The 22,602-nt window shown below is 43.6% G+C and overlaps 1 protein-coding gene across 2 annotated transcripts in view; it reads left to right on the top strand.

The window, feature by feature from the left end:
- CA5A (carbonic anhydrase 5A) overlaps nucleotides 1-22,602 on the top strand; it is a 65,532-nt gene that overhangs the window by 26,284 nt on the left and 16,646 nt on the right. The window contains exons 1-2 of one of the 2 annotated variants that reach the window (XM_082269719.1): nucleotides 3,781-3,966; nucleotides 13,814-14,011. In XM_082269719.1, coding sequence (XP_082125845.1) covers nucleotides 3,816-3,966; nucleotides 13,814-14,011 — 349 coding nt within the window. In that variant the 5' untranslated portion in view covers nucleotides 3,781-3,815. Of the gene's footprint in view, nucleotides 1-3,780; nucleotides 3,967-13,813; nucleotides 14,012-22,602 lie in introns of those variants that run through there. The other variant, XM_082269720.1, reaches the window with a different exon arrangement.

A 22,602-nucleotide genomic window follows, 5' to 3' on the forward strand; every position in this document is an offset into this window, starting at 1 on the left:
AATTGCAAAGCTATGCTCTGCAAATGGAGAAATAAAATGGCAGAGCATTTTATAGGCAGAGAATTCTGAAGTGCCACCCAACCCATAAGAAAAAAAAAATAAGATTGACTTTTTGTTTCCGGATAAATTATCACAAATAATTTTTAGTAAAAAAACAAGCGCAAAAAACTACCCACATTTTTTGGTAAAATATAAAAGACAAGGTTGCACCGAGTAAATAGAATCCCCACTATGTCAAATCTTAAATTTGTGTGCGCCTGTGAAATGGTGACACGCTTCATTACCCTATACTTCCTATAGGCGATGCTTCAAAAAATCCCTATAAGTCTTCGGTTTAGTGTTACGGAGGAGGTCTTGTACTAGAATTATTGCTCTCACTCCGGCGTGTGTCGCGATATGTAATGTGTATCACAATCAGAGTTTTTTACTTGTAGGTGCCCCCAACGTGTGGAAGCAATCAGGTGGCAGTGCAAACGCCTGAATGCTTCCACCTGATAGGCAGGAGTCTGCCTGTCCGTTTTACACACAATCCTGGTGGATGCAGCCTTCAGATTTTGTATGAAACCCCTCGCTGTCAGGTCCATATGACATACAGACATGGCAGCGAAAGGGTTAAAAAAAATAACTTATGCTGATGGGCGCCCCTCTAGGAAGGCTCATGCCTACACTGCCTAATGGAAAATCTGGCCCTGCCTCTGCTGACAGATATATAAAAAGCCATAGCAGTGCAATGCTGCTATCTGTATGCAGATACTGTATATAAAATGTCAGAGCAGAATGATGCTTCCCTCTGCATCCAGATATAAAAAATGTCAGAGCAGTGCAATGCTGCCCTCTGCATGCAGATATATAAAGAGTCAGAGCAGTGCAATGCTGCCCTCTGCAGGCAGATATATAAAGAGTCAGAGCAGTGCAATGCTGCCCCTCTGCATGCAGATATATAAACTGTCAGAGCAGTGCATTGCTGCCCTCTTCATGCAGATATATAAAATGTCAGAGCAGTGCAATGCTGCCCTCTGCATGCAGATATATAAAATGTCAGAGCAGTGCAATGCTGCCCTCTGCATGCAGATATATAAACTGTCAGAGCAGTGCATTGCTGCCCTCTTCATGCAGATATTTAAAATGTCAGAGCAGTGCAATGCTGCCCTCTGCATGCAGTCATATAAAATGTCAGAGCAGTGCAATGCTGCCCTCTGCATGCAGATATATAAAATGTCAGAGCAGTGCAATGCTGCCCTCTGCATGCAGATATAGAAAATGTCAGACCAGTGCAATGCTGCCCTCTGCATGCAGATATAGAAAATGTCAGACCAGTGCAATGCTGCCCTCTGCATGCAGATATATAAAATGTCAGAGCAGTGCAATGCTGCCCTCTGCATGCAGATATATAAAATGTCAGAGCAGTGCAATGCTGCCCTCTGCATGCAGATATATAAAGAGTCAGAGCAGTGCAATGCTGCCCTTTGCAGGCAGATATATAAAGAGTCAGAGCAGTGCAATGCTGCCCTCTGCATGCAGATATATAAACTGTCAGAGCAGTGCATTGCTGCCCTCTTCATGCAGATATATAAAATGTCAGAGCAGTGCAATGCTGCCCTCTGCATGCAGATATATAAAATGTCAGAGCAGTGCAATGCTGCCCTCTGCATGCAGATATATAAACTGTCAGAGCAGTGCATTGCTGCCCTCTTCATGCAGATATTTAAAATGTCAGAGCAGTGCAATGCTGCCCTCTGCATGCAGTCATATAAAATGTCAGAGCAGTGCAATGCTGCCCTCTGCATGCAGATACTGTATATAAAATGTCAGAGCAGAATGATGCTTCCCTCTGCATCCAGATATAAAAAATGTCAGAGCAGTGCAATGCTGCCCTCTGCATGCAGATATATAAAGAGTCAGAGCAGTGCAATGCTGCCCTCTGCAGGCAGATATATAAAGAGTCAGAGCAGGGCAATGCTGCCCCTCTGCATGCAGATATATAAACTGTCAGAGCAGTGCATTGCTGCCCTCTTCATGCAGATATATAAAATGTCAGAGCAGTGCAATGCTGCCCTCTGCATGCAGATATATAAAATGTCAGAGCAGTGCAATGCTGCCCTCTGCATGCAGATATATAAACTGTCAGAGCAGTGCATTGCTGCCCTCTTCATGCAGATATTTAAAATGTCAGAGCAGTGCAATGCTGCCCTCTGCATGCAGATATATAAAATGTCAGAGCAGTGCAATGCTGCCCTCTGCATGCAGATATATAAAATGTCAGACCAGTGCAATGCTGCCCTCTGCATGCAGATATAGAAAATGTCAGACCAGTGCAATGCTGCCCTCTGCATGCAGATATATAAAATGTCAGACCAGTGCAATGCTGCCCTCTGCATGCAGATATATAAAATGTCAGAGCAGTGCAATGCTGCTCTCTGCATGCAGATATATAAAATGTCAGAGCAGTGCATTGCTGTCCTCTTCATGCAGATATATAAAATGTCAGAGCAGTGCAATGCTGCCCTCTGCATGCAGTCATATAAAATGTCAGACCAGTGCAATGCTGCCCTCTGCATGCAGATATATAAAATGTCAGAGCAGTGCAATGCTGCCCTCTGCATGCAGCCATATAAAATGTTTGAGCAGTGCAATGCTGCCCTCTTCATGCAGATTTATAAAATGTCAGAGCAGTGTGAGGTTCAATGTACACAGGGGGGGAGGGGGGACAGGATCTGGGGACCCCCATGTTAAGGGGAGCTTCCAGATTTTAAAAAGACCCCTGCCCACAGACTCCCACAACCACAGCCCAGGGTTGTGGGGAAGAGGCCTTTGTCCCCATCAACATGGGGGCATGGTGTTTTGGGTTGGGGGGCATGTTGAGTGCATTATGCCTGGTATGGTTCAGGAGGAGGGGGGGAACGCTCGCTCATCCCCTCTCCTTTTCTGACCTGCCAGGCTGCATGCTCAGATACAGTTCTGGCATGGATTTTTGGGGGACTCCATGCCATTTGTTTTTTTATTTTGGTGTGGGGTTCCCCTCCAAATCTATGCCAGGCCTAAAGAGCCTGGTATGGAACTGGGGGGGAGGGGGGGGGCAATGACGTTTTTTTCGTAAATTTGTTTGCTGGCATTTTTTTTACATTCCCCTGCTGACAGCTGATGACTCATTGGTTGTTAAGGACGAAGCAGGCGGCTTACCGGCCCGCTCTTTAGCAACAAGCTATATACAGTGTTTTTAAAGGGGGAAAAAAAACACAAAATGCATGAAAACTGCATGCAAGAATGCATTAAAAAAGCAGGCTTAAAAATGCAAAATGCACAACAAAACGTGCCTGAAAAACGCATCAACTGCAACAGCATAGATGTGAACCTAGACTAACTGCGTGTTTTTGCATGTGCAGCATTGTGCATTTGTTGAGCATGTTATGCACTTGCGGTCCATTCATTGAGGTCACTTCTGTCATTAGGCTTTTATGTGCAATGCACTGGTTTGCAGTGCATTTCTATGCTTTTGCAGCGGCTCCACCTATCCCCCTCCTATGATCTCCACTCCAGTATAATCTCTCCATGACCATTTGACAAGAATGATATCAATTATCATGACTATCTCTTTAAATTCAGGTGTGACTTGGCGCAGGAGCAGAAGAGGGGGGCGTGGCTGGAAAACAGACTCTGATTGGCTGAGATTCAGAAGAAACAGGATGTATGCGTTGCAAGCCTCGTACTGGGCGCCCGCTGTGAGTGGCTGTGCTGGGTGGGTCAGAGGTTCTGGGCGGGGCCAGGGAATGTTGTGCTCAGCAATCAGCCTCCCCTCAGTGTAAACTGACAACAATATGGTGCTGAGAGGCTGCTGGAGACTCCTGACCCCTGTGCTGGGCCCTGGGTGGGTGGGGAAGATGGGCCCCAGGACAAGGGCCCCAAGAGCAGTGCCTGCCAGGATGTGCAACATTTCTGCCTGTTCCTACAAGCTGAGGAATGTGGACTGTGAGTATTGCAATCTGCAGGGAGGAAGGGGGGGTTGGGAGAAACTCCATGACAATCTATATATACAATGTTTACTGGCCTGCATGGAGGATGAGGACTGGGAGAGGGTTCCATAACAGTCTATATACAATGTTTAAAATCCTGTCTGCAGGCTGAGGGCTGTCAGTGGCTCTAATATAATCTATATACAATGTTTATTGGCATGCATGGGAAAGGAATGGGCTGTTGTATTCTAAATACAATGTTACTTAATCTGCATGCAGGCTGAGAGGTGAGGGCTGGGAGTGGCTCTAGTACAATCTACATACAATGTTTATTGGCATGCATGGGGGCTGAATGGGATGTTGTATTCTAAATGTAATGTGCATGCAGGTTGAGGATTGAGAGCTGCAAGTGGCTCAAGTACAATCTATATACAATGTTATCCTACCTGTTACAATCTCAATACAATTTTTTACTCCTGTCTGCAGGCTGAGGATTGAGGGCTGTCAGTGGCTCCAATATAATCTATATACAATGTTTATTGGCATGCATGGAAGCTGAATTGGCTGTTGTATTCTAAATACAATGTTACTTAATCTGCGTGCAGGCTGAGGGATGAGGGCTGTGTGTGGCTCTAGTACAATCTGTATACAATGTTGTCTTACCTGTTACAATGTTTTACTCCTGTCTGCAGGCTGAGGGCTGTCAGTGGCTCTAATATATAATCTACATACAATGTTTATTGGCATGCATGGGGGCTGAATGGGCTGTTGTATTCTAAATGTAATCTGCATGCAGGCTAAGGATTGAGAGCTGCAAGTGGCTCTAGTACAATCTGTATACAATGTTGTCCTACCTGTTACAATGTTTTACTCCTGTCTGCAGGCTGAGGATTGAGGGTTGTCAGTGGCTCTATCTATATACAATGTTTATTGGCATGCATGGGGGCTGAATGGGCTGTTTTATTCTAAATACAATGTTACTTAATCTGCATGCAGGCTGAGGGATGAGGGCTGTGCGTGGCTCTAGTACAATCTGTATACAATGTTGTCTTACCTGTTACAATGTTTTAAATCCTGTCTGCAGGCTGAGGGCTGTCAGTGGCTCTAATATAATCTATATACAATGTTTATTGGCATGCATGGAAGCTAAATAAAGAAAACAAAGTAGATCAGTGCTGCTATCTATAAATAAATATCTCTAATAAATACTCGATTGTGCAAATATCAAATTTAATTTGTGCAAAATAGCAATCTTAATATCAATATTTCATAACCATCAAATGAAAACCAAAGAGTCCTTTGCGCTGGAGTAAAATTAGTAAATAAATATAAATCTGAATGAACAGTCTTTCAGTGCAGACCAACTTAGAAAGTGCTGCTGTGCTCCTTTTTGCTTAATTGCAATAATGATGCCCCCCCCCCCCCCCCTTGTGGTTCCCTACTTACCACAAGTAGATATGTATCAAGCAAAGTTTAATGCTCTTTCAGTATACAGGTCCTTCTCAAAAAATTTGCATATTGTGATAAAGTTCATTATTTTCTGTAATGTACTGATAAACATTAGACTTTCATATATTTTAGATTCATTACACACAACTGAAGTAGTGCAAGCCTTTTATTGTTTCAATATTGATGATTCTGGCATACAGCTCATGAAAAACCAAAATTCCTATCTCAAAAAATTAGCATATCATGAAAAGGTTCTCTAAACGAGCTATTAACCACTTGCCGACCGCCGCACGACTATCTACGTCGGCGGTCAGCCCCTCACAGGCAAACTAACGTAGGGCTAGGTTGCTTGCTTGTGAGGGTCTAGGGAGCGAGCGCGCGCCCCCTGGGGCGCGCTCCCGCGTGGTCACGGACCCCCCCGCGCGTGTGACCAGCGGACCCGATGTCCGCCGGTCACTCGGCGATCGGCGGGGGAGAGGGAGAATGTCAGGCAGCTTGTGTAAACAAACTGCCTGTCATTCTCTTCGCTGCAAAGACACTGATAAAACGGATCTTTTATGTAGATCCGTTGATCAGTGTCTTTACAGCTAGAGCCACAGCCAATCACAGTAGAAACCACGCCCCTAGGGACACACACAGCCCCTCCCTTCCAAATAAAGTTAACCCCTTCACTACCAGTGTATTTTTACAGTAACAGTGCATATATATAGCACTGATTACTGTAGAAATGTCACTGGTAACCCCAAAAGTGTCAAAAATGTCAGTCAAGGGTCCGATCTGTCCGCCGCAATGTCGCAGTACCGCAAAAAAAATCGCAGATCGCCGCCATTACGCGTTAAAAAAAAAAACAACAAAAATGACAAAAATCTTTCCCTTTGTTAGTAAACGCGATAACTTTTGCGCAAACCAATCAAAATACGCTTTTTGCGATTTTTTTTTTACCAAACATAGGTAGCATAAAATAAATTGGCCGAAAATTTTTAAAAATTTTGATTTTTACATTTTTTTTTGGGGGAATTTCATATAAAAAAATGTGAAAAATATTGCTATTTTTGCAAAATTGACGCTCTTTTTTTGTTTATAGCGCGTGATCAAAAAATCGCACAGGTGATCAAATACCACCAAAAGAAAGCTCTGTTTGTGGGAAAAAAAGGACGTCAAATTCGTTTAGGTACAGCGTCGCACGACCGCGCAATTGTGCGTTAAATTCACGCAGTGCCAAATCGCAAAATACCCCCTGGTCGGAATGGGGGTAAAATCTTCCGGGGCTTAAGTGGTTAACCTAATCATCTGAATCAACTAATTAACTCTAAACACCTGCAAAAGATTCCTGAGGCTTTTAAAAACTCCCAGCCTGGTTCATTACTCAAAACCGCAATCATGGGTAAGACTGCCGACCTGACTGTTGTCCAGAAGGCCATCATTGACACCCTCAAGCAAGAGGGTAAGACACAGAAAGAAATTTCTGAAGGAATAGGCTGTTCCCAGAGTGCTGTATCAAGGCACCTCAGTGGGAAGTCTGTGGGAAGGAAGAAGTGTGGCAGAAAACGCTGCACAACGAGAAGAGGTGACCGGACCCTGAGGAAGATTGTGGAGAAGGACAGATTCCAGACCTTGGGGGACCTGCGGAAGCAGTGGACTGAGTCTGGAGTAGAAACATCTAGAGCCACCGTGTACAGGCGTGTGCAGGAAATGGGCTACAGGTGCCGCATTCCCCAGGTCAAGCCACTTTTGAACCAGAAACAGCGGCAGAAGTGCCTGACCTGGGCTACAGAGAAGCAGCACTGGACTGTTGCTCAGTGGTCCAAAGTACTTTTTTCGGATTAAAGCAAATTTTGCATGTCATTCGGAAATCAAGGTGCCAGAGTCTGGAGGAAGACTGGGGAGAGGGAAATGCCAAAATGCCTGAAGTCCAGTGTTAAGTACCCACAGTCAGCTTCAGTCAGCTGCTGGTGTTGGTCCACTGTGTTTTATCAAGGGCAGGGTCAATGCAGCTAGCTATCAGGAGATTTTGGAGCACTTCATGCTTCCATCTGCTGAAAAGCTTTATGGAGATGAAGATTTCATTTTTCAGCACGACCTGGCACCTGCTCACAGTGCCAAAACCACTGGTAAATGGTTTACTGGCCATGGTATTCCTGTGCTCAATTGGCCTGCCAACTCTCCTGACCTGAACCCCATAGAGAATCTGTGGGATGTTGTGAAGAGAAAGTAGAGAGACGCAAGACCCAACACTCTGGATGAGCTCAAGGCCGCTATCGAAGCATCCTGGGCCTCCATAACACCTCAGCAGTGCCACAGGCTGATTGCCTCCATGCCACGCCGCATTGAAGCAGTCATTTCTGCAAAAGGATTCCCAACCAAGTATTGAGTGCATAACTGAACATAATTATTTGAAGGTTGACTTTTTTTGTATTAAAAACACTTTTCTTTTATTGGTCGGATGAAATATGCTAATTTTTTGAGATAGGAATTTTGGGTTTTCATGAGCTGTATGCCAAAATCATCAATATTAAAACAATAAAAGGCTTGCACTACTTCAGTTGTGTGTAATGAATCTAAAATATATGAAAGTCTAATGTTTATCAGTACATTACAAAAAATAATGAACTTTATCACAATATGCTAATTTTTTGAGAAGGACCTGTATATCCACAAATCCTTCTGAATTCAGCCTTTACCGAATATGTAGCTGGGAGTAATCCTTGAACTGGATGGTCATCAATCCCGAGTGTCCTCATAGAGATAAAAGGGCCATCCATAGTGAAGTACGTTTTTAAAATATATATTTATTGATGAAAGAAACTTACTTACAAACCTGTATTACAACAGACTGTGTGCGGCTCGGTGGTTGACTGCTCTCGCAGCGTGCGCTCCACCGGCCGGAAAATGACGTCGTACGTGACGCGGGACGCTTCAGCCAATCGTCAGACGCGTTTCGCCCTCCTCCCAGGGCGTCCTCTGTAGCTAGTTGGTTGGTTACATTATCCTGACCGGAAGTCATATGATGGCGGCAGGATAATGCGCTCTGCTTGCCCCCTGGGGGCGCGCAGAATGGCAATCGATGATGCAGCGTTTCACTCTGACACACTGCATCTCCGATCTCGGTAAAGAGGCTACTGGCGTAGGATCTTTACCATGCGACCAGCTGTGTCCAATCACAGCTGGTCACATAGTAAATTGGAAGTGCCATTGATCGGCTTTCCTCAGTTTGTGCCTGACACGAGTAGAGGAGAGACGATCTGTGGCTCTCCTTATGGGGGGGGTTTGCACTGGTAATCAGAGCATTGATTACCAGTGCAGACCCTGGGGTGCCACTAGAACCACCAGGGATGCCCACCCATGACCCCAGGGATGCCCACCATGGCCACCAGGGATGGCAATCAGGGCTCAGGGAGCCCGCCAGTGCCCTCCCCATCAGTGCTGCCCGCCAGTGCCCTCCCTATCCGTGCTGCCCACCAGTGCCCATCATTACCATCTATCAGTGCCGCCCACCAGTGCCCATTATTGCCCACCAGTGCCACCTATTTGTGCTGCCTATCTGTGCCCATCAATGCCACCTATCAGTGCCCACCAATGCCACATATCAGTGATACCTATCAGTGCTGCCTAACAGTGCCACATATTAGTGCCACCTCATCAGTGCCTGTCAGTGTGGCCTCATCAGTGCTCATCAGTGCAGGAAAAAACGTATCTATTTACAAAATTTTTTAACCTAAACAAAAAAAACTTTTTTTTTTTTTTTTTCAAACTTTTCGGTCTTTTTTTTATTTGTTTAGCCAAAAAGAAAAAACCTTGCGGTGATCAAATACCACCAAAAGAAAGCTCTGTTTGTGGGGAAAAAATGACATAATTTGGTTTAGGTACAGTGTTGCATGACCGCGCAATTGTCATTCACAATGCAACAGCGCTAAAAGCCATAAATTGGCATGGGCGGTAAGAGGGAAAAGTGCCCGGTATTGAAGTGGTTAAAAGTCAGCAGCTACAGTATTTGTAGCTGCTGACTTTCATTTATTTTTTTGAGGCTGGAACTCCGCTTTATGATACTGATGGCTCTTCTTTATGATCGAATTTCAGCCACACAGGGAGTGCATTGTCTTTAGTCAGTCAGTCCGCTCTCTGACTTGCATGTGTGATGGCTTTAAAAAAATAAAACAAATAAATATAAAAATATAACAAAATAAATAAATGGTCACAAACTGTCCTAGCAGTCACTCCTCTGTCATTGGGGTGTGCAGGGTCACCAGACGCACCTGGTTCACCTTCCCCACTTTTACCTTCTTCTGTTGTTATGGGATGTTTATGTTCCCGTTTTTATAGGAGGTGACTGTACAGATTGCGCAACTTTTATAAATGTCAGGTCAGGACAAACAAAAAATAAATCAGTACTTGCATTTATATTCGTACGGTAGATGTAATCCTAAGGCTTCGTTCACATATTGGTGTCTCGGATCGTGGGCAGAATCGCCGCAATTCTGCCAGCGATCTCAAATCATTCCAAATCACGGGGACGCCCATGTGATTTCCCTTGACTTACAATGGCATCTCAAACGTGGCGCGATTTTTGCCACGATTGTTTACAGATGAATCGCAGTAAAATCACGCAAACAGAATCGCAGGACACCTGTCACCCAAAAAGAGTTATTTTTTTGGGCAACAAGTGTCATGCGGTTCTGTTTGCGTGATTTTTACCACAAGCACACATTAAAGCAACCTGGTAAGTAAAAAAAGTGTTTTTTATTTAATAAAATATTTCCTTATTTAACCCCTTATTTTACCTTAGTCAGCTCTAAACAACCCCCCCCCCCTTCTTTTTTTTTTTTCTTTTTTTTTTTTTCTTTCTATTATCTTTCTAACCATTAATATTTAAACCCATTTTTTTTTTTATTCAGTCCAAGCCTTTATTTCATTTGTAAACAACTCTGCCATACTTTTTACAGAATCGTAATTTTAGGGTTATTTAGACAAAACAAATAATAGAATAAAATTTACTATATTATATGTAATGTCATAATTTGTTATCATGAGCAATAAGAAAGTTATTTCTGCATTAACTGATCCATAGTACAAATGTGAATATTGCTCTGCTCCACAGGGAGTGTACGGGGGTGGCGCGGTAAAACTATGTAATTTAAAAATTTGATCCATATAATATAAAATTTATTATTATTATTATTATTATTATTATTATTATAATTTTTTTTTTTTTTTTTAATTTTATTGAAAGTTAAGGGTGGGAAAGTCCGCCAACATGCGGCATCGCAATACACTAAGAGAGATAAATGTTTCTTTTTTTTTTTTTTTTTTTTTAAATCTCTGGACTATCCAATGAAAATATAAAACACTTTCCCTTAGCCATGCTAAGAGCCTTGGAGGTATTATTGTTCTGCACACCTGCCCCAGGTGACGTCTCCTGTTAGTTGCGATTGTTTATCAGCTCCCCAGCCCTACACAGAAATGTTTTACATCACTACTACTTCTGCATGTGCCATTCCTGCCACAACTGTACATGGAGTTCCTTTTATGAACTTTCACCTCCATACCTTTCACAGTGAAAACAATGCAATATAATTAACTGCATTCTATTATTTGAAGTAGAGCAAAGTTGGCAAACAACTGTCTCACAATCACCCCCCCCCCCCCCCCGTCCCCCCGTCCTATGTGGATTACTTAGAAACTCTTTGTGCCGGAGGTTACACAAGAGACCGGAGCGGAGATTGCCGCAGAGGACTGTGCGGGGTCACCTCCTATACACAAATGTAGAATTATTGGATTTACAAGGTTTTTAAAGTGGTTTGATTTATAAACGTTTTTGCCCTAGATTTACGAAACTTTCACCCAAGGTTCGCATAGTATTCTAAGTGAATTCAGTGTGCAATTCAGAATGCTGTGTGAATCATGGTTGAACACATTTTATAAAAATACCCACAGTGTTGGTAAAGCCAGAACTGTTGTTTGTGATGTTTTAACCACTTCAGCCCCCGAAGGTTTACCCCCCCCCCCCCCTTCATGACCAGTCAATTTTTTTGCAATACAGTACTGCTTCACCTTAAAGCGGTTGTAAACCCTAGAAACAAAAAAAAAAAAACCTGCAAGACAAAGGCATAATGGGCTAGTATGCATCGCATACTAGCCCATTATGTGTAACTTACCTTAGAACGAAGCCCCGACACGGACCCCCGGACATCGCTGCGGGCGCTGCCATGATCCCTCGCCGTCTCTTCCGGGTTCGGCGGCTCTGGCGCGCTGATTGGCCGGAAGAGACGGCTCCGGCGCGCTGATTGGCCGGAGCCGCGATGACTTCACTCCCATGCGCGCGGGAGTGATTTTTCCGGCAAGCTCCCGGCAAGTTAATTGAAGGTCCCCCCGGACCTTCAGAGCGCATGCGGCTGCATGCACTGTAAATATCTCCTAAACCATGCCGGTTTAGGAGATATTATTTGTACCTACAGGTAAGCCTTATTATAGGCTTACCTGTAGGTAAAAGTGTCAAAAAGTGGGATACTACCGCTTTAAAGCTGAGTTCCACTAGTTTTTGTGTTCAATAAAAGTCAGCAGTACACGTTTTGTAGCTGCTGACTTTTAACCTCCCTGGCAGTATGATTCTTCTTTATAACATCTCGGGTATGATAAAGTTTGAAACACAAAATCATAAATTGTAATATATAATACATATATATATATATGTATGTATATAATAAAAAGTACAGTAAAACTGCAGACAAGGCACTGGGGGGCAAACTAATGTCAATTTATTTTATTTAGTGATGTAATCTAATAGGTAATCTAATAGGATTACAATATATCAGTGTGTTTGTGTGTTTTTACTTTTCAAATTTGCCGCCGGTTCCACCCCCCTGCGACGTGACGATCGCAGGAGATGGCCGCCGTATGCTGCAGTGACACATCGCGGGATCCCCGGACAAGGTAAATACCCTCTCTTCCAGGATCCAGCGATGCTCCCTGGCGGTACCCGGAGTGTGGCTCGGGGTTACCGCTAATGGCACTGAAATTCCACCCCGAGCCACACTCGGGAATAACGCCAAGGAAGTTAATAAACACACACTTACCTGTGCCACGATCCAGCGATGCAGCCGCCTGAAGCCTCGCTCCTGTCCCTCTTCTCTCTGCATTTCTAGTGTGGGCACCTGGCTGTGACAGGTTGCGGGTTCACAGCCAGGTGCGCAATGCGCATGTGCGAGTCGTGCTGCGCGTCGTGAATGACCAGGCAATCTTCTGGGATGTCTGATGTGTCCCAGAAGATTGCAGGAGGCGGCCCGAGCGGAAGTGGGAGCGGGTACCTGTCAAATCTAGGTACCCGCTTCCCCCCCATTCTGGATAAAATGAAAATCACAATTTTTTTTTTTTGCTTAAGATCATGATTCTCAGCGTAACATCATCTTTTACATTATAAAAACAAATTGGGCTAACTTTACTGTTTCTTTTTTTTTTTTTTTTTTTTAATTTAATAAAGTGTATTTTTTTCCCCCAAAAAAACTGCCTTTGAAAGACTTCTGCGCAAATGACAAGAGGTCAGAAATCAAACACATTTTGGGAACTTCCTGACCTGTGACCCTTACTAGCACAACGCTTATCCTTCTTTTTTTTTTTTTTTTTTTGCAATATATTGTCCAGTATTCCTCTCAATTACTGCCAGAATCTAAGTCCTGATGGGGTGAGAGTTTTCAGTCCCTCGAAAGGCATTGGAGGTTTTCTCTAACGTCTTGCCATGTGCAATAAAGAACTTCTAGAATAAGTCCATTAGGGTGAAAATGCATCAAGGATGGAAGGCCCTTGGACAGGGGACATCTTGTGTGCAATTTATGGGTTAATAACGATTTTGCAAAGATTTGACATCCATAGTGTGCGTACAAATCTACTGTTTCCCAAAGACCTACTGGACTGGTATTGGATCTGATGCACTCTCCTCCTTTGTGTCATCAGTTAGAGTCCCCAAAACCCATTGGATATATGTCCTCATGTAATGTGCAATAAAGACCTACTGGACTTGGTGTAGAAAGGATGAGTGTCACAGACCTAATGCAAGTCCAGTAGGGCTTTATTGCAAAAGACAAGAGGTCAAAGATCCAACACATTTCGGGTCTTCCTGTATGTTGACCTTCACTAACACAATTTTTGTTTATCCTTTTATTTTACAATCTGTTGTCCAGTATTCCTCCCAATTACTGCCAGCATCTAAGCCCTGATGAAGGGGGATGATTGAACCCCTGAAACGTGTTGTATTTCTCTTTCAACATCTTGTCAGGTGCAGTAAAGGACATACTGGGATTACATTAGATCTGTGGCACTCTCATCCTTTCTACACTATTTGAACAGCTGAAGTAATTTCATATTCATTATTTTCTGTGTGTTTTGCTTTCTTCCATGCTCTGACACTCTGTTTTGTTCCGCAGTACACCCATTGTGGAAAGGACCATTAGATATCCCTGGAGGCTCCCGCCAGTCTCCCATCGACATCCGTGTGCGTGACAGCGTTTTCCACCCCCAGCTCACCCCCATCAAGACCCAGTATGACCCGAACACCTGCCTGCATGTCTGGAATAACGGTTATGCGTTCCTGGTGGAGTTTGACGACTCCACTAACAAGTCAGGTAAGGTGTGCGATGGAGCAGTTGTGTATTTATTGGTCTGTAGCCCTGTATGGGGGTTAGGGAAAGTCAGATACACAGTGCTGTGAAAAAGTATTTGCCCCCTCCTAATTTTTATTTTTATTTTTTGCACTTAAATGTTTAAGGTCATCAAAGAAATTTTAAGATTACACAAAGATAACCCGAGTAAATACAAAACGCTGTTTTTTTAAATGAAGATTTAATTTATTAAGGGAAAAAAGTTGTCCAAACCTAAGTAATTGCACCCCACCCCACCCCTTTGCTAAATCGTGAATGAACTGTGATTAACCACTTTTTTTTTTTTTTTTTTTGAAAGCTGAGTTTAATTTCACTTGCCACGCCCAGACCTGCTAAATCACAAAATCGCCTAAATTAAAAATCTCCAAAATTAATGCTGCTATCTAAAGAAAATCAAGAGCAGATTAGAACAGTCTCGAAAGGGGATACAAAGCCATTTATAAGGCTTTGGAACTCCCAGCGACTCATGGTGAAAGCCCATACCCACAAATGGAGAAATCTTGGAACAATGGTGAACCTTCCCAGGAGTGGCCAGCCTACCAAAACTACTCCAAGAGCACAATGACTCTTCCACGAACAGAACAACATCTAAAGAGCTGCAGGCCTCACTTGCCTCAGGTAAGGTCGATGTTCATGAATAATAAGAAAGAGACTGGGTAAAAATGGCCTCCATGGGAGAGTTCCAAGGCGAAGGCCACTGCTGACCAAAAAGAACACAAAGGCTGGTCTCAAATTTGCCAAAAAACATCTTGATTAAGTCCCCAAGACTTTTTGGCAAATATTCTGTGGACTGATGAGACAGAAGTTGAACTTTTGGGAAGGTGTTCTGTTACATTTAGCATAAAAAAAAAAAAAAAAAAAAAATTCTGCGCTCTACCAGAAAATTCAGAAAGAGAATGTGCAGCCATCAGTCCCTGACCTCAAGCTCAAGCGCACTTGGGTTATGCAGCAGGACAATGATCCGAAAAAAACCCAGCGCGTCCACCTCTGAATGGCTAAAAAAAAAAAAAAAAAGGTTTTTTTGGAGTGGCCTAGTCAAAGTCCAGACTAACATCCAATTGAGATGCTGTGGCATACCTTAAAGTGATATTAAATTTTTTTTTTTTTTTTGTTTAAAAATAACAAACATATTATACTTGCCTCCTCTGTGTAATGGTTTTGCACAGAGTGTTTACATCGGCAGAACGCCGTTCTGTCTCCATGGGGAGCGATCGCGGTTACCCGGTGAACGTCGCAGGCCGCTGGACCCGCTGATTGGCTCCCCCTCTAGCCAATTGGCCCGTGCCCACACTATTTGCTGCACAAAGCGACATACATGTACGTAGTTTCACGTAACAGAGCCAACCTGCTGCAGTGAAACTACGTTGACTAGTCAGCAAGTGGTTAAAAACTGCATTTTATATTTACTTGGGTTATATTTGTGTAATAATAAAATTTGATGATCGGAATCATTTAAGTATGACAAATATGCAAAAAAAAAAAAAAATCAGGAAGGGGCAAATGCACTTTTCACAGCGCTGTATGTCTTCTCCCTGAGCTTTGTCCCAAGAGCTAAATTAGTTAATTTATTTTACCGTTGGATCCCAATAAACCAGGCAAAGTGTTATAGACCTTGTCACCAGACCATTACTTTCAACAACAATCTTCCCATAAGATTATATGTGCATTTTATCATTTGTTATTGTTATTTTTCTGTAAAAGTCTCCCTCGTGTACACCTCAAAAGTTTGGACTCCTGTTGGGTGCCGCCATATTGGACGTGATATCGGCAGACTCTAGTCACGCTCTATAGCTAGGGTCGGCAAGCCATCGACCGGGGGGGAGCCGACAAATGAATCGTGAACACGGCTCTGCCTCCCCCCAGCCTCTGACATTTTTGTTCACTGGCGAGCGGGAGGCAATGCTGGATGGAGAGCGGGAGCTGCCACAGTGATTGATTGCGAGGACTACCTCACAACCAATCACCAGCTTGGTATTATGAAATGTTAAACTCCGGCAGATCCAGACTTCCACCCAGCCCTATGCTGTCTCCTGAACTCCGCTCTGCTGTACACATGCTGGAAGGTGGGAAGTGCTACCTACACATCGCTGTGTGTATGTTCGGGGGGATGATGTGAAGGGGACAGAGGACACTAGAGTGGGGAAGGGGAAATTTTGTTGAGAAATGGACGGAAGACACTGCTTTGGGGGATGGGGAGGCAAAGGACACTGCTTTCAGGGCGCAAAGGGGCAGAGGGCACTTTGTGGGGGGTTGCAGAGAATACTACTGGGGGGGGAGGAGTCAGAGGAAACTACAGTGGGGGGGGGGGGGCATACAGAACACTACTGTGGGGGAGGGGGGGCAGGGGACACTGTGTTTGGGGTGCACAGGTCACTACAGTGTGAGGGTGATTTGAACAGAGGACACTAAATTTGGGAGGGGAGGGTAGGAGATGCGAAGGGGGCAGGGGATACTGCCTTTGGGGGGGCTATGGGGGCAGAGGATACTACAATGGGAGGGTGATGTGAAGAGGACAGAGGACGCTACTGTAGAGGGGTGATGTGAAGGATGGGAAGAGGACACTGCTGGGGGGGGGGGGGGGCTGATGTGAATGGTCGGAAGGGGACACTACTGTGACACACTATGTGTTCTTCATGCCTTCTTTTTATTTGGAGCCCCCCCCCCCCCAGAGGATTTTTGCTTCTCCTGTTGAACTAAAATACTTCTAACAGGCAGGCTTTTATTGCAGAAGAGACATACAGTGTCTCTTCTGAAATAAAATGCCCCTACCTGCCTGCTCGCTATCTCGGCCAGCACTGTAAACTTTGCTGCACAAGCACAGCTCAGCTTATAGTGTCCGGCTAGTCTCCGAGGGCTGGGATGACGGCCTACTGCACATGCACAGGAGTGACATCATCCCCCCGCTGGCCAATGAAGAGGCCCAAAGATCGAATCTCAGACGGAGATGCCAGCGCGGGCAAGTAAGATGGGCATGTATGGAGACTTTAGTTCCGCTTTAACTCCTATTTTTTTTTTTGTGATACCATTGGTCAGGTGACAGGTCCTCTTTATGGAGACTTTTGGAAACTATTAGACCCCCATATGTCATCCCCCACCCTCCACTGCAGCTAATCAAACACAGATTGTGCTTGATTACCCACAACCTAGACTACAGTAGCCAAGGAATGACAGCTGTGAACCCGGAATTCATGTAATACACAACGTGCTGCTTCCGGGTTCATTAGACACAGGGGGATCTGGGAATTGATGTTCTGGTTTCACTGTGGAAGCCATTTTCCAGAGAAACAGGAGAGCTTGATAATGACTGTGGGTGCCACCGAAGAGGATGGGACAAACCTTCAGAGCCTCTGATTGGACAGATGATTTTTATCTGAAGTCTTTTAAAAAAGTAATATTCAGCAGCATGCATGAGCTTCAACCACCATACCCCGTTTATAAATGTACATTAGTAGACAAGGGGTTAAAGATCTGATATGACCACACAGGTGTCTAGCAGTACAGCATGCAATTAATTCATGTAAATGAAATCCTATTGTTTTCTATCCAAATACTAGTTTAAGGGTTCTAATTTCACTCTTCCGCTGAAGCTGAGAGCCTACAGCTTTTCTCGGAATAGACACTGTATGGCAGTACCTGAGAACTCGTGTACGAGGCGTGATCTACTCTGTGTTCCTATCGTGCTACCACGTGACCTGATACCCCGGGGATCATGGCTGCAGCATTACAACACCTGTTTACTTTCCAATTAACTCTTCATATACCTGATCTAAATGAACTAGGCAAGGTCAGCTGTTCTGCTTTTTGCATTTAAAAAGCACCAGGTGGGATTCAAGGATGGTTCACCTTTGCTCAGGAAGGCCCCATTACATGGATGGCAAAGGCAAAATTAACAAATAGGCTTATCTGCTGCAGTAAATATAACTTGGCTTGTCAAGTTTGACAGGAGGTGCTACCTGTCAAACTCTCCAGTTGAGGTCAATGAGGTTGCGCCACCACTGTGAGTTAAATGCTTTAGCAAGGTATCTCAGTAGAATATTGGAGGGTTTAAAAAAAAAGAAAAAAGTTAATTCAGGTGGTGGTTAGATTGCTTTCTGAATTACTGCAAACTAGGGATATACCGATTTATCGTCAAGGCCTATATATCGGGGGGCGATATGCACTTTCCCCGATATATCGGTATCGGCCCCGGAACTGGCCGATTATGCCGATATTTTTGTGACGTCATTCTGCCTTCTTAGGCCGCCTCCCTCGCCTTGGACAGCCTCGTCTGGAGTCGGGACTAGTCTCGCGAAAGTGTATCACAGCCATACACCCATCCACAGCAGCCCGGTGCCAGCCAGCCACCCACATCCACAGGCCCTGTACCAGTGAGCCAGCCAGCCACCCACAGCCCCTGTGCCAGCCAGCCACAGGCACTGTACCAGCCAGCTGCCCGCAGGCCCTGTACCAGCCACCTACCCACCACAGGGTGCCAGCCAGCCACCCACCACAGGGTGCCAGCAAGCCAGTCATTATGCATTAAACAAAAATTAACATGTTCAGTACCAGATTTGTGTCAAAAATGGTCTTTACTTTTCAAAACTTTAAATGTACAAAATATCAGCCGATGCTGATACGTTGTGACCAAAATATCGGTATCGGCTCTGAAAAAACCATATCGGTCTATCTTTACTGGAAACCACGGCTCTACCGCCCTCTGAAAAGTAATCCACTGCAGATGATGGTAGAGACTGCCAGCCATGTGAAAGGGGCCTAAGGGCCAAGTCATCTCAGCAACCATGTAGCAGAGATTTGAAGCATGGCCAGATCTCTGGGCTCATTGCCTCTGGTGATTTTGTATTCAATAAGGAGTCATTGCTGGCTACAATACTTATGAATAACTGGAAGCCCCAGTTCACATCGGGCTGATTTAACATGCCAAATCAGAGCCTATTGCCCGCAATGGCACCTGTGGAAACAGTGCGATGCTGACTTTGCGGCGCCGCACTGATTCTCAAAAGTAGTTTCCGCACTACTTTTAGCTACTGCGGGGGCGATTTTAATAGACATCTGTCAAATACCCCCGAACTCGCACTGACATGTGGGTTTGAAATTGTGAGTTCAGCTGAACTCTCACGATTTCAAATTCGCCCTCAGCGTGAACGAGGGAAAAATAATAGAGGGATTCAGGGTCAATTCTTCCAAAAAAAAAAAAAAGGCGATCCATATCCCCTCCATAAAGGATAAAATTAATTATATTATGAAAAAAATTGGGTATTTATGACGTGCACAACCTAGTTAATGACACACCTTTGGGAAAATGTAACAATTTTTATTATATCAAGGGAAAAGAGATCATATAAATATTCTCTAGTTAAAAACCATGACCTTAGGGTACTGTGTATAAGAGATGTGTTTACTGATTAGCTTGTTTATAAGATTATCTTTATGATCTGAACTGCATACTCATCCTTGAAAAAGTGGACTTTGTTCCAGGAAATATGTTGGATGAAAATGATCATATAATTATATTAAATAAAACACTGCTCTGATTTATAACTATCTGTCCATGAACCTGTATTTTTATGGGTTTAAAATATTATTATTATTTATTATATATATATATATATATATATATATATATATATATATATATATATATATATATATATATATATAATAATATTTTTTTTTTTTTTATTATTATGCACTAACAGTTGTGCAGGGCTTTAAAAAATAAAGGGAGACAGTACAGTTCAATACAAGTGGGCTCTGCTCATGAGAGATTACAATCTAAAACACTGGAATATTTGTGTGTTCTTTTTTTTTCCCTTTTTATTTATTAATTATAATAATTGTTACATTTTTCTTGTTGTTGACTAGTTTGTGTGTATCATAAATATCCAATTTTTTCCCATAATTTTATTGTCTATATTGCTTCTCTAAACAGCTTCAGATTGCTGGTTCTTCATGATTCTGGTCACCTGCATTGGATTATCTGATTGGTTGATGAAGTTGGCAATTGAGGAGCCCCAGATCATACAAATAGTCACCTAACTATTGGCTAGGTGACACATTTCTTTGATTTAGTTGCAAAATGAACTCTCCACTGACTGCAATTCATTTATTCCTAGTAACAAAATTGCCGAAAAAAGCCGTTCTGTAGCAAAATTGTACCGGTGACCTCAAACGAGAGCATAGATTTGAAGTATTGGCCCACCACCATCAGCCTGAGGCCCCATTCACATTAGTGTGATTTCTCCCACGTCTGCCAACATAGTTACATAGTTAGTGAGGTTGAAAAAAGATATCAGTCCATCCAGTTCAACCTATGATGTGTGTGTGTCTACTGTTAACCGCACATTGCATACCCCTGTATGTTGTGGTCTTTAAGGTGCCCATCTAATAGTTTTTTGAAACTATCAATGCTCCCTGCTGATACGACTGTTTGCAGAAGAGAATTCCACATCCTTACTGCTCTTACAGTGAAGAACCCCCTGCGTATTTTAAGGTTAAACCGCCTTTCCTCTAGTTTTAGTGAGTGGCCCCGTGTCTTATTGTATTCCCTTACTCTGAATAGGTTTTTCCATATGCTAATAGCATGACAATGCCCATTCACATCAATACAACATGGTGCCGTGCAATGTTTATTTTATTTTTTAAAAGGTGCAGGTGCTTCTTTTTGGTGCAGCAAAGTGCTTTTTGACCCTAAAGACTTCAATGGAAGCATAACCAGCATGGCAAAGTAGCTCTTGCACCTTTTTGAGCTTTGCACTTTTTTTAACTTTGCCGGGTATTTTGCGTGTGTGTTTTTTTTCATTTTTTTTTTTTTTTTTTTTTATGCAAAAAAAGTGTCTGCTTGCGGCATTCGGAGTGCCATACACAGTAAATGGCACAACACATGTTTTTTGCATGCTTTGTGGCCTCAAAACACTATATCGTGTAAATGCAGTGTAATGGTTTCAGTCAGCTGTGAGCACATCTGTACTGAAGCAGATCCTAATTGGGCCCTAATTTTTCCCCTCTCTCTCCCAGGATTCAGGCGCCTGGTATCAAGACAGATGCAGGGACTACTAGAGTTGTAGAAATGATCCCACACTGATGTTCATAAAAGTCCAACACTGTACTATTGCAGTTTAAAACCTAAGGAACGTGTTCTGGTTAGGCACTATTGAGTATGAAGTTCATTACCAGTCATGTTCCTGTTTATGCTATGTTTTGAACCGCAGTAATAAAGTGTTGGTTACTGTTGCTGTCTCACTGTGCAGATGTTATGCCCCGGAGATGGGTTAGATGGCATTTACCTTATCTGTATTTTCCTTCCTGTACGAATGTTTTGTTTTGTGCAAGCTGATCTGTACTGCTTTGTCCTGGATTACCAAGCTGTTTATCTCTAATCAGCGTTTTTTGATTTAAAAAAAAAAAAAAAAAAGCATTTTGGGCTTTTATAGACATCGGTGTGTGATCATCCCTACTACTCTAGTTTTCATATTGTGCAGTAGTGAGCCAGATGAGCACCTGGACTATTCAGGGTTGGTAAGTGTGGACCGACCTAGAGCGTTGCAATACTTGGAAGAAACTTATACCAGCTGTCTTTAATCATACATTTCACGGTTTCACTTTGGTCAGTTGGTGGACCCCAGAACTAGAATATTACAGATGCTCCGGGACCTGCAGGATGCATAGAACCTGCCTAAGCAGGCCTTCTTTAGTTATTTACAAATACGACATTTTGCACAGTCCTTTGTGACTAACCTCTAACGAAGTTTGAAAAAATCAGCTTGGAGTGTCCGTCCTCTAAGGGTATGATTTCTCGTATTTACCAGCTTCTAATTACAGACCTATCATCGCCCTGGCCTCAGCACGCCTATATGCGAAAATGGGAGCAGGTCTTGGGTGAGGAACTACCTTTGAAAACATGGCAACTTATTTGGTCCCCGACGTCCAAGAGCTCGATCTGTACCCTGTACTGTATAAAGAGAACCAATACAAGATCCTCTATCATTGGTACCAAACCCCGGACTTGCTCCATTCCATATGTCCTTCTGCCGATCGTTGATGCTGGCACTGTAATAGACATAGGTACATTATATCACATTTACTAGTCTTGCTCAATGATTATTCCCTATTGGCGGATGGTTCATTCCCTCCTCCATTCCATCTTTCGATCCTGGGTGCTTTTTTCAATCCCAAAACCTTTCTCCTAGGTCTCCCACCCACTTCCTTTCTAAATTGTCTAAAAAAACACTCCATGCACATGCTTAGTTGCTCTCAAAGCAGCGTTTCACCCAAAAGTGGAACTTCCGTTTATCTGCTTCCTCCCATTTGGCACCTTTCAGGGGGGGGGGGGGGGGCAAACAGGTACCGGTTTTTGACAGGTACCCTTCCCCACTTCCGGACTGAGAGACAGCGCCACAATGCCGTCCCTTGGAAGTTCTGTCCTCTTTCTGCTTTCCCTGCCACTGAGCCAGTGAGAATGCGCTTTGCGCATGCGCAGTAGGGAACCGGTTGTGAAGCTGAATGGCTTCATTGCCGGTTTCCCCTAGAAAGAGTTGCAGCAGATCGAAAAATCCAAT

The sequence above is a fragment of the Pelophylax lessonae genome, assembly GCF_965119305.1.
Source record: "Pelophylax lessonae genome assembly, chromosome: 10".
NCBI lineage: Eukaryota > Metazoa > Chordata > Amphibia > Anura > Ranidae > Pelophylax > Pelophylax lessonae.